Genomic DNA, 21,911 nt, shown 5'->3' on the forward strand with positions numbered 1-21,911 from the left:
TGAGCAAGCACTTTGGCGACAGTGGGAAGGAAAAACTCCCTTTTAACAGGAAGAAACCTCCGGCAGAACCAGGCTCAGGGAGGGGCGGCCATCTGCTGCGACCGGTTGGGGTGAGAGAAGGAAGACAGGATAAAAGACATGCTGTGGAAGAGAGACAGAGGTTAATAACAGATATGATTCAATGCAGAGAGGTCTATTAATACATAGTGAGTGAGAAAGGTGACTGGAAAGGAAAAACTCAATGCATCATGGGAATCCCCCGGCAGCCTACGTCTATTGCAGCATAACTAAGGGAGGATTCAGGGTCACCTGGTCCAGCCCTAACTATATGCTTTAGCAAAAAGGAAAGTTTTAAGCCTAATCTTAAAAGTAGAGATAGTTTCTGTCTCCCGAATCCAAACTGGAAGCTGGTTCCACAGAAGAGGGGCCTGAAAACTGAAGGCTCTGCCTCCCATTCTACTTTTAAATACTCTAGGAACAACAAGTAGGCCTGCAGAGCGAGAGCGAAGTGCTCTAATAGGGTGATATTGTACTACAAGGTCATTAAGATAAGATGGGGCCTGATTATTTAAGACCTTGTATGTGAGGAGCAGGATTTTGAATTCAATTCTGGATTTAACAGGAAGCCAATGAAGGGAAGCCAAAACAGGAGAAATCTGCTCTCTCCTTCTAGTCCCTGTCAGTACTCTTGCTGCAGCATTTTGGATTAGCTGAAGGCTTTTCAGTGAGTTTTTTGGACATCCTGATAATAATGAATTACAGTAGTCCAGCCTGGAAGTAATAAATGCATGAACTAGTTTTTCAGCGTCACTCTGAGACAGGATATTTCTAATTTTAGAGATGTTGCGCAAATGGAAGAAAGCAGTCTTACATATTTGTTTAATATGTGCGTTGAAGGACATGTCCTGGTCAAAAATGACTCCAAGGTTCCTCACAGCGTTACTGGAGGCCAAGGTAATGCCATCCAGAGTATGAATCTGGTTAGATACCATATTTCTAAGATTTTCAGGGCCGAGTACAATAACCTCAGTTTTATCTGAATTAAGAAGCAGAAAGTTAGCGGCCATCCAGGTCTTTATGTCTTTAAGACATTCCTGCAGTTTAGCTAATTGGTGTGTGTTATCTGGCTTCATGGACAGATAGAGCTGGGTGTCATCTGCATAGCAGTGAAAATGTATGCTATGTCTTCTAATGATGCTGCCTAAGGGAAGCATGTATAATGTAAACAGAATTGGTCCTAGCACTGAACCCTGTGGAACTCCATAATTAACCTCAGTGTGTGAAGAGGACTCTCCATTTACATGCACAAATTGGAGTCTATTAGATAGATATGATACAAACCACTGCAGTGCAGTACCTGTAATACCTACAGCATGTTCTAATCGCTCTAATAGGATATTATGGTCGACAGTATCGAACGCTGCACTGAGGTCTAGCAGGACAAGCACAGAGATGAGTCCACTGTCAGAGGCCATAAGAAGATCATTTGTAACCTTCACTAAAGCTGTTTCTGTGCTGTGATGAGCTCTGAAACCTGACTGAAACTCTTCAAATAAACCATTCCTCTGCAGATGATCTGTTAGCTGTTTGACAACTACTCTTTCAAGGATTTTTGATATGAAAGGAAGGTTGGAGATTGGCCTATAATTAGCTAAGACTGCTGGGTCTAGAGATGGCTTTTTGAGTAAAGGTTTAACCACAGCCAGCTTGAAGGCCTGTGGTACATAGCCGACCATTAGAGATAGGTTGATCATATTTAAGATCGAAGAATTAATCAATGGCAGGACTTCTTTGAGCAGTTTTGTAGGAATGGGGTCTAAAAGACACGTTGATGGTTTGGAGGAAGTAATTATTGAAGTTAACTCAGAAAGATCAATTGGAGAAAAAGAGTCTAACTTAACATCAATGGTACTAAGAGTAGCTGTAGATAATATTACATCTGTGGGATGATTACTGGTAATTTTTTCTCTAATGATAAAAATTTTATTTGTGAAGAAGTTCATGAAGTCATTACTAGTTAACGTTAAAGGGATGGTTGGCTCAACAGAGCTCTGACTCTTTGTCAGCCTGGCTACAGTGCTGAAGAGAAACCTGGGGTTGTTCTTATTTTCTTCAATCAGTGATGAATAGTAAGATGTTCTGGCTTTGCGGAGGGCTTTCTTATAAAATGATGACACGGATATAATTTCCTCAAAATGAGCTGCCAGTAATGACTTTTGTAACAGTGTGCAAAAAATATAAAAGATACTCTGGATGATTAGAAGCATGTTATTCCCAGAGAAGAAACAGTTTTTCAATAATGTATTCTGCAATGTGTGGTTCTACATCATCTATATTTCTATCACGTTTTACAAGCTTTTTAAGTGTAAAATCTTTACATTTTTAATGTGACCAGTTTTGGGAATTGGTAACAGTCTGATAAATCACAACCAGGGCACCCCTGATACACAGAGGGGTGGAACCGGCTCTTTGTTTAAAAAGTCAGAGTCTCTCATCCTATGAGCATTACGCAGTAGACAAACGGTGCTTGGGTAGAGCTGGGGAGGAGATTCACCCAGCTCTAACTGCTTTCTGGTCCTCATCCTCATCCTGCTCCCTCTGAAGTGTGTTTGCCAGGGTGGCCTTGTGTTTAAACATGAATCAGTCACACCCGTTATCAGCAGCTCACCTCTAAATTTGTGCCTTTAGTAACTAACTGGGTTAAAATTCATTCATTTTTAAGGCTAGAGTAACCTGGAAGAACCCTCTGGGTGATGTTATAATAATACACCGTTTTTTACCTTTACTGTTTCACAAAGGGTCAAAAGGTGAATTTAGACTTTTCGAATGCAGGATATTTTATTAAAGCATTTTAGAGCAAAGCAAAAGCCAAATCAAATAACAATAATCACATAATCAAATCACTTGAATTATACTTATCTAATTAATGTACTCTGAACTAATGCTGGTTTCTAATCTTCCTCTTCTGATCTTGAGAAGAGAGAATTTAGAGGAGAGAATGGTCACATCCAGGCCTGAAGATACACTTATCTCTGTTTCGTGTTGATGTACTCCCATAGAAAGGGAGCCTAATACTTGGAAGTTGTATTCCAACGCGGCAGCAAAAAAGCCAATCTTGCTGTATTTTCCAACTGTGAACTCCCAGGGCCGGATCTTTGGATGATGACCTCTTACTTATGCAAAGATCTGGAGAAGATCAACCCTGAGTGTTCATAGGAGCCACATTTTGTACTGATTTTCCCATATAGACCTCCTCCTCTCTCTCATCCCCTCCTTGATGTCCATCTACATCGCCCTATTTTAAATCACACCCTGTTGCTTCTCGCTCTCTCTCTCCTTTCACAAACATGATTTAAACCAAAGTTCAAACATTAAAATCACTTCATTACAGTGGTTACATTTTTTTATTTTCTGTGTTGTACTCAACATGATCTGTCATTAACTCCATCACATGAATATAGTTTCCTTTATGTCTGATTCAGTTTACATGTTGTTTTACTTCCATTCATGATTTATCAATAGCCCAGTCTCAAATGAATATCATGACTCTTTATGATTCAGACATAATTTCTTTTTAACTCAGTAACATAAGAATACTTTTTCCCACTTGTTCTCTTCATGACTCTGTTTGTCAATCACAATATATTCAATATCATTTTATTTTTTAAATTATAAACGTCAAAGTCTGAGATTGTCTGAGATGAGCGTCTCCTTAGTGTGTCACTCACTCCCCCCTCCCATCCTTCTCGCAAACAGCCGAGGCCATCTTTAGCACAAGCAAGCCACTCCATACCTAATCTCAGTGAGAGGCCTGTTATTAGAATCACTTCATTACTCAGATCTTATTCTTTATATCGGTTAAACTTATACTTGGTTATATTCTGATTAGTATAGAGTATGACATATGAGTCTGATTTATAACTATCAGCAAAATCACATGTAAATTATGATTCTGTGTTTATCAGTTGCAACATGCATCATATGAATGATGGACTGGAGACACATTTCTTATCTTCCACAGTCCTGCAGCCAGTCTCACACACAGACGCTAATCTGCCAAGGTCGAAGGTGACTCACACCAACGCACACAAATCCAGACATTAGGGTTATTCTCACTACTCAAGCTACATTTCTCATTCTTTATACTAATTTGATTTACACTTGATTTGACTTGAATACTAAGCGCATATGGATAAACTCTGTTGAATTTAGGTTGAATTTAAAGTCAATCTCTTTGACATTTGTTTCCAACACAGTCAGGATGCTGTGTAAAATTTTAAAAACAAACAAATACAAAAAAAAACAAAAAAACAAAAAAACAGAATCTGGAAAACTATATCTTCATTTTGAATTTGATGCTGGCAGGATGTTTCAAAAACACTGGAACAGGAAAACACACCAGTGTTGGTTCTGGTTCCAGGTGGAGCATTTACCTGTTAACTGAATTAATTAGCAACACTGGTGTCACATGTCTTGATTCAAGCTCAATGAGGAAATCCCAGAAGGCTGATTCAGGCAGTGTTGGGACTAACGCGTTATTAAGTAACGCGTTACAGTAACTACGTTATTATTGTAGTAACGAGCACGGTAACTAGTTATTATGCCAAAATCAGGAACGCGTTAATCGTTACTGGGATTTAGATAGGCTCGTTATTCGTTACTTCGTGTGGTGGCTATCGCGGAGCTTCCACAAATTCAGTAACATTAGCAAGTGGTGGAGGCCAGCAGGTGGATGAGGGAAAGGGGAGGCAGGAGGAGCAGAGACCCGAGGCGGCCGCCGGTCCGAGTGTCAGGAGAACTGAACTTCAGGTAAGAAGTTATAACCTGCAGTCTATCTGAGTCAGATATAAACCAAGTTTAAGTGTAGTTTGTTTTCATTATGCTGACTTTTTCGTACTGCGTACTAGCTAGCATGACGGGGTTTTATACAGCTGGGTGGGTGCTATGATGTTACTGATGTTGAACTTTATTTTGTTCATAAGGTTAGTTAGTAGAGTTGCCAACCGTCCTGTAAAAAACGGAATCGTCTTGTATTCAGAGAAAATATCACGCGTTTCGTATTGAGGTGAAAAGGAACACAGTTTGTCCCGGACTTCAGCTACAATGAAAAAGACACAAAGCTGGAGTTATTCTGTCGTTACGCTGCACAGCTGCCTCTTCTTCTCTCATTCTCTCCCCCTCCCTCTCCTGTTTCTACTTCAATCATGAAACTGATCAATGATCAGCTGATCGTCTTTTCTCTCTTGTTTATTTATCGCCCACTTCGCGCCAGAAAGAAGAAACCAGCGGATGTCGCGGTAAACAACAGCAGCATGTTTAAGCTTGATCAACTGTTGTTAGAATTTATTTAATATTAATTTCTAGTATCAGCTGATGTTTGCTGTAAAAGCTGCTGGTCATGATATCGGTTTGGTTATCTGGTGAGAGGGAAACATGAAGATGAAACCAGGAGATGTCCTTACTGAATCATCAGAGCTGAACAGGTGATGGAGAAACAGGTTTACCTTTTAGGTGACATGAATAAGTTGAAGGGAAGTTATGAACTGTTCCTGAGAGACAAATAACACCAGGATCCTTTTCTAAGTAGCTGACAGCTGGTAACTGTGCAGGGGCGGGTCTAGCAAAGTGTTGCCAGGGGGGCCAGGTAGGGCATTAACAGGGAGAGGGGGGCACAAAGAAGTACTTTTCTTTTCGGAAGGCAGAATTTCCGAGTTCTGAGTACAATCGAAAGCACCACGACTGCAGTTTTTGTGTTGGATGTAAAAAGCGCACATGACGCTGTGACGTAGGCTAGAATCATGGCGACGGTCAACGACGGTCCAGGTGTGGGATTTCTCTCGTGGAAATATGCACATTATTTTTTCCTTTCTATTGGTAGGTGGGACAGTGCACTTGTGGCAAGTAAGCAAGCTAGAAGACTGGCAATCTTGCTGGGTATCCAGTTACGGAAGCAACACATTAACAAGAGAATTCTGAGTAAAACCAAAGTTACTTTCCCTAGTAACTAGTTACTTTGAAAGTAATGAGTAACTTGAAGTAACTGAGTTACTTTAGTAATGTAACTAAGTTACTCATTTAAAGTAACTTACCCAACACTGGATTCAGGTCATCCGGATGAAACATTTTCTGTAGGAGAAACTTTTCATTACTCTTCCCCTCATCCATTGTTCAGTCAGATGAGGTCGCTTGAACATTTCCCCGACTGAAAATGTTGGTTCCAGATGAACTGAATCAACTTTCGTGTACTTTAGTAACATGAACAGGTATAAAAGTCTTTTTGAAGTAAAGGTGGAGAGGTCTTTGTAAAACTCCATATGAACAGATGTCGGTTTCAGAATAATTTAATCATCCATGCTATTTTCTCCTGCTTATATATTTTGGGGTCGTGGGGGGACTGGAGCCAATCCCAGCTGTCATAGGGGGAGATTCACATGCATTTTTTTCGATTGTGGAAAGAAGAGGGAGTACCTGGAGAGAACCCACACAGACACGGGAGAGCACGCAGAAAGGAGCCAAAGCGCCTTCTTGCTGTGAGGCGACAGTGCTGACATGCCTAAACATGACAAATTTGTGTTGTGCTGTGTAAAATTTGAGCAGGCGTCCCAGAATTTAAAATAGACACAAATGTCTGGTGGATATAATCTCATGAGCTTAGGAACACTTCTTAAAACCACTGTGCACTGCAGATGCAACAAGACAACCATCAAAAATGTTATGGCAACTGACCATTGTTCTCTCCTTGACCCTACTGACCATTTTTTCCATATTTTTTCTTTTCTAGGGTCCATGTCAGTGGTGGTAGAAACAAGATAGTAAATGTAGCCCATTCAGGTTGCAGGAAATTGTTTCCATCTTAAAGGAAACAAGGAAAGAAAAGAGTGGGAAAGTGCATGCTAACTGCCTGCTCTGGGTCCAAGATCATTTAAGCTGGAGTGTGGCCAGTGGTCTTGATAGCTTGAAAAGAAATAAACTGGTGGGGGCTGTGTTCTTTGCAGGTGGTCCCGAGGGTCATTAACCTGCTATTGACCAAGGCAGGTGTCAAAAAAAAAAGGGTGTGGGTCATTCCAGTCACTGGGCTGACAGCTGAAACCTCTGTGAGACCTTGCCCCACCCCACATCACATGAGCTATTGAGGTCGCCTGAGGCGAAATGTGAGTGGTGGTTGAAGCACCTGAGAATGGATCTCAAGACTGCACCGTCCTTGAAAGTGCATCCTTTCACTGCATCCTTTCACTGCATGTCAACTGCTGAGTCTTGTTGTGTTGAGGTGTATTGACTGTGTTGTGCCATGAGTTTGCGGAGTGGCTCTATGTAGACGTCCGAGCACTCCTCACTGCACTGCACAGCATGTTGTTTCGCTTGTGTTTGGAAGTTTTGTTCTCAAGATGAATTAGATTTTGTCTGCGTGACCTGGTTTTTCAAACTCCCTACATCAGTGGTTCCCAAACTTTTTTTGCTAGGCCCCCCTTTGTTTTACAAGAAAAATGTTGCGCTGTGTGCCACATTATTGTTTACATAAGATGAATTGCAGAAGGGCAGATAGTCAGATTAAAATGGTAAATGGCCTGCATTTGTGTAGCGCTTTACTTATTTGGCATGCAGCCAGGAGGCAGCGAGGGATCGAACCACCGATCTTCTGATTAGTGGCTGACCTGCTCTGCCACCTGAGCTACAGCCACCCCAGATTAACAGTATTTTGTCTCTATCTTCAGGTTTTACACGCTTACATATACACACGCGGTTACTGTCCCTCCATTTAGAAAGGCAGAGGCGTCACGGTGTGATTATTTTACGTGTAGTTGTTTTTTTCCTGTGTAATAATATTCAACATTCCTGTCAATACATTTTTCCAAAAATGCCTCTCTGTGCAAAATGGGTTTAAAAACATAAACAACTGTGGGATACTGTTTGTGGTGATTTGAACCGGGGGACAAATCGTGGCAGGATCAGCCTGATATTATTTGTATCCCACTGTAATTTTACTGTATAAAGAGCTAACATCTCCAAAATGTCAGAAATAGTTAGTCATTACAACAAGTGTTTGTGAACTAAAAATCAAGAATGTGGGATACTGTTTGCCCGTGATTTGAAGAGCCCAGCGCGTGCTCCCGATGCAGGGAAAACTAATTATGCAGGGGGACCTACCTTGGCACTTGTGCAGGTGAAATCAAAGGGAAGATATGCTTCACCATATTTTCTAGTCTTTGGCTTAGAATGAAGTTGGTTTGGAAACATATTCAGCTATGCTTCATCTCCTGCTTTGCGTTTGTGTGGGCGCCCGTGCTAGCAGTGTCCAAGCGTTTTGGTTTTTTTTCCCCCCTTTTCATACCGCGCCCCCCCTGCAATGGCGGGCGGGCCCCACACGTTGGGAAGGTCTGCTCTACATGATGAATAACCTACACAGACAGTGAAAAACTGCCCTCTGATCTGCCTAATCGAAAATCTGAGATTATTTGTAAAAAGCGAGGCTAGAGAGGGTCCCCCTATATTATCACACTACATAATGGCCTCATCAGTTCTGAGGGTTGTAAAGGTGATGCTACCCAGTCGTAAACATGCCACTGCCTCAGCATTTAACCCTTTAAGACCTACCATAGAACCAAGTCCGCCAGAGCTTATATTATATTTTTACATGCTATAGTGCCATTTTTGGGAGCATTTCAAGTTGCTATACATCAATACAACCATTATAATAATATGTATGCATTAAGTGCATAGTAATTACATAAATTGCAAAAAAGTGCAATAAACTACAAAAAAAATTGAAAATCGTTTTTGTTTTTTTAACATATATTTCTAGTTAGAGAAATTTAAGAGGCTTATCCCTCAAAACTGTAAATATAAAAAAGTTGCACAAAATAGTTTCCCACCACAGGAAATTTATTTTGAGTGTCTTCATAGTTTTATTTTTGAAATACACCAATTTTTATATACTGCAGGAAAAATGAAAATAAATATTATAGTGCAAATTTGCAAAAAAGCAGCATATGCATCAAAATAAACTATTTCCAGCAGTGCAATTTGAGTTCTAAGCATCCCAGAAACGACACAGAAAGTCATAAAGTCAAAGATAACTTTTAAAAACACCAGTCTAGGCTCATGAGGCCCTGATGGTAAAAAAACTACATTTCCGCGAAAATGACGTCACTTCCGGTTTCGGGCAAGTAATGGCGGACGTGCGAAAGTTCGCGCTGACGTCTGTTTCAACGTAGGAAGTGTTATGAACAGCTGATCGGATCGGCAAAGCGTGTTTCTGGAATATTATGTTTTTGTTGCTGCAAGTGCTTTTTATGCAGTTTTTGCAAAGCTATATGTGGAAGGAAACCGTGACCTAGGACAAGCTGATGGCATAAGATGTAAGTACAACTCCTCCGGTTTCATATGCAAAAAAAATTATTGCGCTAGCTTACGTGCTTGCAGTGCTACCGGGATTTAAAAGTAGTCACGCAAAACAGAGCGTGCCCGCTCCGACCGGTTTTAAAGGGTTAAATTGATGATACATCATCTGGTGCCCCTGGACACATCATCAGTGATGTAATCCGGGGTCATTGGGGGTTTCGGGTCTTTCAACAATCAGACCCCCTCTCCCAGGCGACCCAGCCAGGGTTGATCAAGCCCCAGCTTGTGTCCAGGTAGCACTACCCTACATCCCATGCCTCTCCTTTTTTGATCCACAGCCACCTCGATGCTGCTTCTTCTGTGTTGGTGACCAACTTGATAGCTCTTCGCTGGTTAGCCCCTACGATGCCTAGGATTTTGTATGCCCTGCAAAGGTATTGGCCCACGAATCCTCGACATCCCACCTCGATGGGTTGGCATCTTACCCGCCAGCCATTACTCCGGCACTCCTCCACTAGCTCTGAATACTTTGCCCTCTTTCTCTCACGAGCTTCCTCCATACAGTCTTCCCAAGGCACAGTAAGCTCCAGAAGGATTACCTGCCTTGAAACAACTTGAAGACAACTGTCTTGGCTACCACTTAAGGGAACTTTAACTGCTTTGCAAGTCAACTCTCAGCTCCCAGTTGTGCGGCGTTGCCAACAGCCCAGGGGAGATGTTTCGGACTGGTGCTGCTGGTTTCTCCCCAGCTTTTAGAAACATGACTGTGTTCTTAACTGGGCAGATGCTCTTATTATGATTGATCCCGCTGCAGATGGAATCTGCTATGGCCTTCAGGATTTGATCGTGTCGCCAGCGATATCGCCCTTCGCCCAGGGCTTTTGGGCAGCAGTTTAAAATGTGATCCAGGGTTCCTCTCTTCTGACAGAGAAGACAACCTGGTGTCTTCACCTTCCCCAACGTGAAGAGATTCGATGGACTTTGTAGCACATCATATATTGCCTGGATCAGGAATTTTATCCGATGGGGTTCAGCTTTCCATGGCTCATTCCATGTGACCTCGCGTCCTACTAGTTGCTCCCATCTTGTCCAAGCCCCCTGCTGCCTCAATTGCACCATTTGGCTGGCTGGCTTCTCCTCAACTCCTGCTTGCACCTCTTCAAAGACCAGCGACTGCCTCTCTTTCTCCTGTGCCTTGTCATAGTTAGGTGTTCTACTGCTACCCAAGCCTGCTTTTCCCTGGGCCACTGTACCCACCAGCACCCTTTGCTCTAGCCTTGACACTGCAATGCCTACAGCCTCACCAGCTCTCCACTTCCGTCCCATCCTAACCTCTATTCCAGCGAGGGCAACCCGGGGGTCACTGGACTCCCGATATTGAAGCAGCTCCCTGGACCGACTCACCATGAACTTCTCGCTTAGGCTGCTAAAAGGGAACTTCTGCTTGTTGTTATGACCATACAGAGCGATGCTGCTCAGGCTTTGTGGCAGTCCCAACCACCTGTGCAGAAACCTGCTGATCCTCATCTCAAAGCCTTCAACTGTTGAAATGGGAACTTTGTAGACTTAGAGGGGCCACAAAATCCATGGCAGAATTACATGCTGATAAATCCAGGCCTTAAACTTGCTGGGAAGGCCAGATTTATCCACTGCAGCAAGCCAGGTCACCAGGTCTTCGTTGGTCGCTTGTATGGAGGCTGCATCTTTCAGGCTACAGTTAAATACCTTACCTAGGCTCTTCACAGGCGCCTCAGTAAGTGATGGTATCTTGATGGTGCCTAGTGAAAACAAATATTTATCAGTAACCTTTTCTTTCTTCAGCACAAGAGACCTTGACTTGGTGGGCTTGAACCTCATGCATGCCTCAAGACCCTTCAGTATCCACCTGCACCCTGGAACAGATGTAGTTGTCACCGTCAGGTTGTCCATGAAAGCTCTGATGGGTGGCTGTCTGACTCCAGACTAAGTGAGTGGCCCTCTACACTGGACTTCTGCAGATTTAACCAACATTTGGTTATCTTTTCTTCTCTGGGCTCTCGACGGAGGCGGTCGCACTTTCTCCTTCTCCCTCTCCCCTCCCATTATCTTTCCTGCTTGGCTTCTCATGTCTGCAGCTGTATTCATCAGTGGACCTGTACCGCCCGTCAGAGGAGACGAGAGATTCAGCAGGTTGTTTGCACTGAATAAATGGCTTATATCAGTATGTACTGACCACTCAGTGCATTTTATCAACAATTTTAATATTTTTTGGGAACGCAGGCATCTGTTGTATTAAATGTATTTAATTTTAACAAGTCAGGGGTGAAACTGTTCACTTCCAACTTGTTTTATTCCATATGTCACCCATCTGTGCTTGGTGCCAGGGCTGAGATAAATGAGGAGTTATCTCATAAAGAGGAACAAACAGTACTCCAAGAACAGACAAAGCCCAGCAGAAACCTTGAGGAGGAGCCTCATCTGCCCCCACCCCGGAAGAGCTTCAGAAAGGAGAGACATCAGAGGCAAGAAGAGGAGTCCCTATTTGCCTCCAACTCTCTCAACAACACCAACGACCAGGACCAGGGACCACGATCTTCCCCAGTCCCCCAAACCCCTGACAGGTCATCACCCTCCTCCCCCTCCCTTTCTCCCTCCTCCCCACACCTGAAATTCACTGAGGAGATGATGGAGCGGGTCAATGCTGGGCTCAGATCTACCCCCCGGCCCAATCCCTTTTTGTCCCCCATAAACCCCCCACCAGAGCAGCCAAAGATTCGCCATCGAGCCCCACCCTCAACAGAGCAATCGAAGTTACATTGCCCAGCCTTGCCCCCCTTAGTTCCTCCTTACCACCTTCATGCTCTGTCTCCGCAGTCTGATGTGTGATGTGTGGAGGGTCCGGGCTGCGAGGATTATGGCAGTGGTGACTTTTCCCAGGAGAAGCTGGGACCCTGTTTACTAGAAGGTTTTAAAATTTCTGTACTTTTAGGTGACAGAAGGAGACATGTGGCCTGGTCAAAACACAGAGAGCTGCACCCTAAAAGATCTTTAAATATAGTAAACATACCTTGTGTGCCACAGACTGCTCCCAAACACGAGGGGGCAAATAATACCTCTAAAACACTTAAGTTGGCTTTATTAAACGTTAGATCTTTAGCTGGGAAAACATTTTTAATTAATGATTTAATCACTGAGCACAGCCTTGATTTTATGTTTTTAACTGAAACTTGGTTGGACCAAAGTAACAGTGGAGCTGTTCTCATCGAGACGACCCCTCCTAACTACAGTTTTATCAGTGAGGCCAGGGTGAGCAGGAGAGGAGGAGGGGTTGCTGTCTTATTTAATGAATCATTTCAATGTAAGCAGCTATCTCCTGGAAGTTTTCAGTCTTTTGAATATGTGGCTTTACAGCTGAAGGCTGGGGATTTTAACATCCGTGTGGGCAACCCTCAGGACAAAGGGCCTAAAGACCTGAGTAACACTCTGGGCAACTTTGGGCTGACTCAGCATGTAACAGAGGCCACACATAATAGAGGACACACTCTTGACCTACTGAGCTCCAAGGGTCTGAGCATTTCAAAGGTTACTGTGTCTGATGTGGGCCTGTCTGATCATTACTGTTTCCTTTGAAAGTAAAATTTCAGCACACACAAATATATCAACAGCAGTGATCTATAAACGGTGTATAACTGAATACAGTAGTGAGATCTTTAACCAGGTCTTCCCATTAACACCTGGCCTGTCCAGAGGTTCAGTCAATGAGCTTGTCAATAGCTTCAATGCTAAAATGTTAAATGTAATGGACACAATTGCTCCCATTAAGGTGAAGGTTATCTCTGGAAGGAAAAAGTCTCCATGGAGAAACTCCACACTGGTGAAAAATGAAAAAAGAGAGTGTAGGAAAGCTGAGCGCAGATGGAGAAAAACAAACCTCCAGGTTCATTATGACATCTATAAAGAGAAACTTCACAATTATAATTTACAACTGAGGAGTGCAAGAAGGTCCTACTTTTCTGACATCATCACCAAAAACAGTCATAATGCTCGGGTCTTATTTTCTACAGTTGACAGGCTAACAAACCCTCCTGTGTCAGTGGCAGCTGAACTTCATTCAACCATGGCCTGCAATGACTTTGCCAAATTCTACACAGAAAAAATCCAAAAGATTAGACTAGCAATTGGTACATCAACAGCATATTCAGGATATGTACTGTGTCCACCGAAAAACTGTTTAAACACCATCAAACAGTTTCACGCTATTAACAGCAAAGAACTGGAGGGCATCTTAGGTCAACTGAACTCCTCGTCTTGCAGTTTAGATGTCCTGCCAACAAGTTTTTTCAAAAAGGTCTCAAAGACTTTGGAGTCAGACCTGTTACAGATCGTCAACTTTTCTTTAATGTCAGGTGTGTTTCCAGAACCACTAAAAACTGCTGTAATTAAACCTATACTGAAAAAGGACAATCTTGACAAGACACAAATGAACAACTACAGGCCCATCTCAAATCTCCCATTTTTAAGTAAGATCATCGAAAAAGCAGTTTCTCAACAGCTCAATTACTTCTTAAAACAAAATAACTGCTATGATGCCTTCCACTCAGGTTTTAGACAGAACCACAGCACTGAAACCGCTCTGACCAAAGTGTTCAATGACACATGTCTGAATACAGACAGTGGAAAAATGTCAGTCTTAGGTTCTAAACATACTTAGAAAACAGGAAATACTTTGTATCAATAGGTAACTTCACATCTGAGCAGACAAGTATCACATGTGGAGTTCCCCAAGGTTCCATCTTGGGACCCCTTCTGTTTAACATTTACATGCTCCCACTGGCACAGATTATAAAGAACAACAAAATAAACTATCACAGCTATGCAGATGACACACAAATATATATCACAATGTCACCAGGAGACCGAGGCCCTGTACAGGCTCTTGGTAAATGCATTGAGGAAATTAATGACTGGTTGTGCCACAATTTTCTCCAGCTAAACAAAAACAAAACTGAAGTAATAGTCTTTGGTGCCAAAGAAAAACGATCACAGGTCACCAGAGAACTTCAATCTATACACCTAAAAACCACCAACCAGGCAAGAAATTTGGGTGTAGTGATGGATGCAGACCTAAACTTAGAAAAACACATTAAGACAATAACAAAATCAGCTTACTATCACCTCAAGAATATATTAAGGATAAAAGATCTGATGTCTCAACAGGACCTGGAAAAACTAGTCCATGCATTCATCTTTAGTAGGCTTGATTACTGTAACAGCATCTTTACAGGTCTACCTAAAAAATCAGTCAGACAACTACAGCTCATTCAGAACTCTGCTGCTCGAGTCCTCACTAAGACCAAAAAAGTGGACCACATCAGTCCAGCTCTGAGGTCTTTACACTGGCTGCCTGTCCGCCAGAGGATAGACTTTAAACTTCTGATGCTGGTCTATAAAGCTCTGAATGGTTTAGGACCAAAATACATCAGTGACCTCCTGACCCAGTATGAACCTTCCAGATCCCTCAGGTCATCTGGATCTGGTTTTTTATCAGTTCCCAGAGTCAGAACCAGACACGGAGAAGCTGCATTCAGCTTTTATGCTCCATATATCTGGAACAAACTCCCAGAAAGCCTCAGATCAGCTGAAACACTCAGTTTATTTAATTCCAGGTTGAAGACTCACCTATTCTCAGCTGCATTTGAATAAAATACCAAATCCACACTTTTAAGCTTAAATTTCAAAACTTACATTTTAACTACTGATTTTATCTACTGTTCTGATTTTATCTACTGTTCTGATTTTATCTACTGTTTTTTTAATCAATTTTAAATCATGCTTTTTGTTTTTGTTTTTTAATGTCTCTGTAAAGCACTTTGAATCACCTTGTTGTTGAATTGTGCTATATAAATAAACTTGCCTTGCCTTGCCTTTTGTATAGTCTCGCTTAATCTATAACCCTAAGAGAGTCTCCCAGACTTGTTCTCTAAAAACCTAAAAAAGAATTATGGATTTGATCAACTGGTCCCTTACGAAACTGACAACTCCTGGGCTTGGGAGAGCCTGATTGTCCTGTGGAGACGTTTCCTGCTGGATACTCGATGGTCGGTTGCGTCGTGTGTCTGGCGACATTCTCGATGGAGGACATTGAACGACATCTACCAATTCGGAACCATGATAACGGAGTTCTGGCTGATTGGAGCTGGCTCGGACCTGGCTTATCGATGAATAAGAAGCGGCTACAGCTGTTCAAAATCCCACAACCGATAACTCAAGTCAGCGGGCAGTGGACACTGTCCCCGAAAATACACCTGTTTTTTTTCTTTTTTTCCTATTTTAAATAATGCATTGTTAGAGTACAATTTCATTGCAGACATGATAGACGATGGGCAGGGCTGTGAGTACTCAGACTGTGTTTTTTGAATGCAATAGGGATAAGGTCTAGGAGAAGCTCATGGCTCTGCTATATTGATAACATCTTGAAGAAGAACAACGGGAATTGAGAGACCTGGTGACCAGTGACGGACATTAGACCTACTGTAAAATTGGATGCAGTTTGTTCGCACTAACCAAAACAACTACCATCTTCATCTCATGCGGCCCCCCTGGCGCCAGCTGGATGCTCAAGGCAAAAGCTGATGGGAATAACAATTGTCCCTTAAACTGCAGGAATGTCTTAAAGACATAAAGACCTGGATGGCCGCTAACTTTCTGCTTCTTAATTCAGATAAAACTGAGGTTATTGTACTCGGCCCTGAAAATCTTAGAAATATGGTATCTAACCAGATTCTTACTCTGGATGGCATTACCTTGGCCTCCAGCAACACTGTGAGGAACCTTGGAGTCATTTTTGACCAGGATATGTCCTTCAACGCACATATCAAACAAATATGTAAGACTGCTTTCTTCCATTTGCGCAACATCTCTAAAATTAGAAATATCCTGTCTCAGAGTGACGCTGAAAAACTAGTTCATGCATTTATTACTTCCAGGCTGGACTACTGTAATTCATTATTATCAGGATGTCCAAAAAACTCGCTGAAAAGCCTTCAGCTAATCCAAAATGCTGCAGCAAGAGTCCTGACAGGGACTAGAAAGAGAGAGCAGATTTCTCCTGTTTTGGCTTCCCTTCATTGGCTTCCTGTTAAATCCAGAATTGAATTCAAAATCCTGCTCCTCACATACAAGGTCTTAAATAATCAGGCCCCATCTTATCTTAATGACCTTGTAGTACCATATCACCCTATTAGAGCACTTCGCTCTCGCACTGCAGGCCTACTTGTTGTTCCTAGAGTATTTAAAAGTAGAATGGGAGGGAGAGCCTTCAGTTTTCAGGCCCCTCTTCTGTGGAACCAGCTTCCAATTTGGATTCGGGAGACAGACACTATCTCTACTTTTAAGATTAGGCTTAAAACTTTCCTTTTTGCTAAAGCATATAGTTAGGGCTGGATCAGGTGACCCTGAATCCTCCCTTAGTTATGCTGCAATAGACGTAGGCTGCCGGGGGATTCCCATGATGCATTGAGTTTTTCCTTTCCAGTCACCTTTCTCACTCACTATGTGTTAATAGACCTCTCTGCATTGAATCATATCTGTTATTAACCTCTGTCTCTCTTCCACAGCATGTCTTTTATCCTGTCTTCCTTCTCTCACCCCAACCGGTCGCAGCAGATGGCCCCGCCCCTCCCTGAGCCTGGTTCTGCCGGAGGTTTCTTCCTGTTAAAAGGGAGTTTTTCCTTCCCACTGTCTCCAAAGTGCTTGCTCATAGGGGGTCATATGATTGTTGGGTTTTTTTCTGTATCTATGAAGCGCCTTGAGGCGACTTTTGTTGTGATTTGGCGCTATATAAATAAAACTGAATTGAATTGAATTGAATAGATAACAAGACTGTGTTGTGACTTTCTCCCTCCTCATTCAAGGTCACGTCGACTGAAAATTGTTGACTTTTGCCTAACCGGGTGAAGGGACACTTTCTCTCGGCTGAACATGGAACACACAAACATACAATCACACGCACACATACGCACGTACACTGACACAGACCTACACTCACCCCCCCACCCCCTCCAAATGCTTTCGAAGCTTATGTCTTCTATGTAGTGAGATGTGCTGATTCAAGTGCTATGTGCTGAGGTGGGGTTTTTTCTGTCCTCAAACTGATCTCCCTGTTGGAGCTCTGTCGGGGAAGTTCTTTTTTCTCCTCGTCTTTCCTCATGTTGTGCATTTTCCATTGTTATACCTCTCTGACCTGTCTTCCCCATGTGATGTTGTAATGTATGTATGGTCGGAAGGGTAAGATGGCGCTGGCAAAGGTCGGCAGCCTTAACCCAACAAATTTCCCACGCGTGGGACTAATAAAGGTTATTGTTATCGTTATGTTCATGGCAAGAGCGAAAAGGATGGGCGAGATCGTGCATCCAGTGATAATCCCCTTTTCAAGCTTATCCCAATCAGAAGTTGTTGTTCCGGAAGTCGGCTCAGTAGTCCAGGATAAGGTTCCTGAACTTTTCCGGGATGTAGTACCGGTTCAGTGCCTGTTCTACCAGCTTATGGGGTATAGATCCGTAGGCATTTGCGAGGTCAAGCCATAGTACTGCCAGGTCCCCTCTGTTCTTCTCCCTGGCTTCCCTAATGAGCTGTGTGGCCATGCCTGTATGCTCCAGGCACCCTGGAACCTTCGGGATCCCTCCTTTCTGGACTGAGTTCTCGATGAAGGAGTTCTTCAGAAGATATTCTGTCAGCTGCTTAGCGACGATGCTAAAGAAAATCTTTCCTTCAACACTCAGCAATGAGATGGTTAAGAACTGATCAGTGTTTTTGGACTTATCCTCCTTTGGGATCCACACCCCCCTCCGCTTGTCTCCACTGTTTTGCTACCTTGCCCCTCCTCCAAATCACTAGTCAGTAGCTTTGGACAGTTCTTATAAACTTTGTAAGGTACTCCTCCCCATCAAATTCCTGCTCTGGTGCAGATGGGTTAATCAGGGCTTGACAGGGACCAAGATTTTGCTCATATTTCCATTGCCAAGAGTCGTATTTCTTTGATCGATCTGGTAGGATTCTCCTCAACCCCCCGGTAGGTTGACTTGTAGCTTTAGTGGGATCTTCCTCTGATACATCATCTGGTGCCCCTGGACAAATCATCAGTGATGTAACCTGGGGTCATTGGGGTTTCGGGTCTTTCAACAATCAGACCCCTTCTCCCAGGCAACCCCAGCTTTTATAAACAAATATCTTATATATCAAGATAAAAATATCTTGCTGGCATGAAATTATGTATTGTATATGAAATTAGTATATATTCAAAAAAAGAAAGAAAGGAAAAGAAAAAGAATCCTCATTTGTTTCAACATTTATATTTTAAAAAAGGTCCAAACTTTTTTTTTTTAAATCTCGAACATTTTAGAGCAGTGTTTTTTTGTTTTTACTTGACTGACACGAGCTGTCACATGCACAAAGGAGGTTTGCAGTGAGTTTTTTTGAAATCTTTAACTTAAAAAGATTAAAGCAGTTTTATTACTGATTGCATTGTTTTGAAAAAGGCATCATTCTGCTCTACTCTCTCATCTTCAGCTTGAGTTTAACATACTCCAGTCTAAGGTCAGCTGATCAGTTGCTTGTGGTTGTTCCTAGAAGCAGACTAAAACACAGAGGAGACCAGGCCTTTGCGGTTATCTAAACTTTGGAATAGTCTGCCTTTTCACACTAGGATCTCTGCAACACTCAACATTTTTAAAACCCATCTGCAGAGCACATCTTACTCCCTAGCTTATGATTGAGTTATTTTTGATTTTGTGTCTTGTCTTCTATATATATTATTTTTCTTTTCTTTTTTCCTCAGTTTGTACAGCACTTTGGTCAACCTGTGTTGTTTTTAAATTTGCTAACTTGATTTCTGCCCTATTCGATTCTTTTGTAGACTATTCTAGTCTATTCTATAGACTTTTCTTCATTTTGCTCCTGTTTTTCCTTTTTTTAAATTTGTGCACCTAAACGCACCGCTGTGCGCGCTCCTGCGGGTTCTCTGCGCGTCCCAGTCATGTGACAACACCTCACCACGCCTGCGCAAAGAAATACAAGATGGCGGAGAGTGCGGAACTGAAGGTAAGGCGCAGCCTGAAATCATTATAAATTTACTCGGTTGCGAAGCGATCGATTGTTGGGTCACACAGTTCTTCAGGGGTTTAAGTCTCATGGGGCAGAGATCCTGTCAGATTTTGTGTTTATTGGGCAAAAACTGCCGGAACTTTATTGAACCCGCGAGCGCCAAAGCTCGCACGAGCATGTTTATGTTGATATTGAGACGCGCTGGTTTGGCTGAACTGACCGTTTTCTTCGGCACACCAGATGCTGGCAGGGCGGTATTCACTTCACAACCAGTCTCTGCCTCCTCTTTAACCCCGAAAGAGACGGTTCTTCTCCTCGCGGCAGGGGCAGTTGTCTCCATGCCGACTCTCGGCTCGTAAATTCGGAGAATATAACGTCGGTTTGCAGGCTTTGACGTGCCGACAGCCTGCAGACTGTCAGTGTGTGTGTGGACATGACAGCGGCTGCACGCCTGTTGGTTTACGTTAGAAATAAGTCCCCTCCAGATTAATGAGCACTTATTAATAATTAGAAACTGTCGTGCGTGGTGTCCGGGCAGAGGCCGAGTGTGGCCGCGGGCGGAGTAACACTATCCCGCCTGCTCAGTAATACCAGCGACTCCTCCGTACCTGTTGATACACGCACAGTAAGACGCACCGCTTCGCCTAACGGTGCTCCTGCAGCTGGTTGCCCGTTATATCAGCACCAGGTGCGGCTTCCTCGCCAGGGCATCCGACGCGCACCTTATGCGCTGTATTGCCTTGGCAGCGTGGCAGAGCCCAGTTTGAACATATCTAACAGTTATTGATCAGAGTCTTGGGCTATTTTTAGATCCCTCCCCCCTCCGGTGTGTTTCCACTGCCTGTCCGGGATCTGTGGATCTATACATGCTCCTTTGTGCCAGCTGCTGCTCAGCTGCACTCACTGTAATGAACAGGTTTGTAGATACATCCTCTGCCTATATTGAAAACACACGTGTGGTCTTAATATAAAGCTTTGCAGTTCATATTTCAGATATGTATGAACGTGTGTGTGCAGTTCTTTTTTGAGACACATGTTTTCCCCACATTTTTATTTTCTTAAGTGCTTGCAGTAGGGCAGCAGCTGCTGTTTATTTTCATTGTCATTTAATCAGCAAATAGTTTTCTAGATCTCCCAGTGGGAAAGAGTGCGAAAGCCTAATCTAAGAAATCACCTGCAAACAGACTGTCTAAAACATAGAGACCCAGTCAGTGAACTGATGATCAGCTTTTTTCTTTAGATTTGCCTTTATGATTACCTGTCAGCCCACAAACATGGCTCTAGCCCTCCATGTGGATTTTTTGGATTGTACTTCAAATAAAATTTGAGCTCTAGCACGATGTGATGAGCGTGTTTAGCATCATGTTTGGAACGGGATAACAGATTTGTGCAATGCTGCACCTGCTGATATGCACGAAAAGAATGGTGAGGATTTCTTGCATTGATTGCTGCTGACTGTTCAGTAATGATGAAATGCTGATGAAACTTCACACCGAGTATTTATAGATTTGCAGCATCATACAGGGGCCATAAAAGGTGCTGAGGAGGATCTGAGAAAGTGATTTATTGGTTACAGTTTCAGGTCTTTGAAAGTGTTAAACTTACGGTGGTCATGCACTTCCGATTTCTCGTGGACAGCGTCAGATCAGTGACAACTCAGCTGATCTGTGGTATTCAGAAATTCAAATAAAATTGGGAAAAGGGTTTATGCAGCAATGGCGTTAAAAAAAAAAACAAAAAACAACACTTTTTTTTTTTGCCCCCTACTTCTTGAACTGTATGGTTGCTTTTTGTCCTAAGTGTGTGTTTCTAGAGCTCTGCTCAAACAAGTAAGGCAGTGAACTTGTTTGAAATGCTCGACCTGAGCTCAGTGTAACAGCCCAGTATGCTGTTACACTTGGTAAACCTAAAAAAAAGGTGCACTTCACCTGTTAAACGAGTAGTTGCTTGCCAAACCTCGTGCGTGAAAGGAAGCATTTGATCACTTTGAGGGGCTTTAATTGCGTCTTTCTTAGAACATGCCGAGGTAAGAGTGAATCATTCTAGTGCAAATTTCAGAGTGCATTCCTTCCATTCCTGAAGCATTTTAATCAAATGGCTTGCGACCAAAGAGTTTTCTGAAAGATGCACTTTCTTGCTGAGCAGCGCAGAGTCTGCAGTTTTGGAATTTGCTATTAATCCAAAGTATGTCCAAAAAATGAAAAACAATTTTAAAAAAAAGTGAAGCCTGGAGCGATTGTGGCTCAAGAGTTGGCAGTTCGTCTTGTAACCGGAAGGTTGCCGGTTCGAGCCCCGGCTCGGACAGTCTCGGTCGTTGTGTCCTTGGGCAAGACACTTCACCTACCACCTACTGGTGATGGTCAGAGGGGCCGATGGCGCGATATGGCAGCCTCACTTCTGTCAGTCTGCCCCAGGGCAGCTGTGGCTACAACTGTAGCTGCCTCCACCAGTGTGTGAATGAATAGTGGAATTGTAAAGCGCTTTGGGTGCCT

General features: G+C 42.9%; 1 protein-coding gene and 1 pseudogene across 1 annotated transcript in view; one reads left to right on the forward strand and one right to left on the reverse strand.

Moving 5' to 3' along the window:
* Positions 1–9,610: 9,610 nt before the first annotated feature.
* LOC146394023 (uncharacterized) lies at positions 9,611–18,478 on the reverse strand (annotated as a pseudogene).
* Positions 18,479–19,357: 879 nt separating this feature from the next.
* The window catches only part of LOC146394024 (E3 SUMO-protein ligase PIAS1-like), a 57,995-nt gene continuing 55,441 nt past the window's right edge, over positions 19,358–21,911 (forward strand). Inside the window, exon 1 of the mRNA XM_084936863.1 lies at positions 19,358–19,416. Coding sequence (XP_084792989.1) covers positions 19,393–19,416 — 24 coding nt within the window. The 5' untranslated portion in view covers positions 19,358–19,392. The remainder of the gene's footprint in view (positions 19,417–21,911) is intronic.

The sequence above is a fragment of the Perissodus microlepis genome, chromosome 1, assembly GCF_051167445.1.
Source record: "Perissodus microlepis isolate ML-2025 ecotype Zambia chromosome 1, ASM5116744v1, whole genome shotgun sequence".
NCBI lineage: Eukaryota > Metazoa > Chordata > Actinopteri > Cichliformes > Cichlidae > Perissodus > Perissodus microlepis.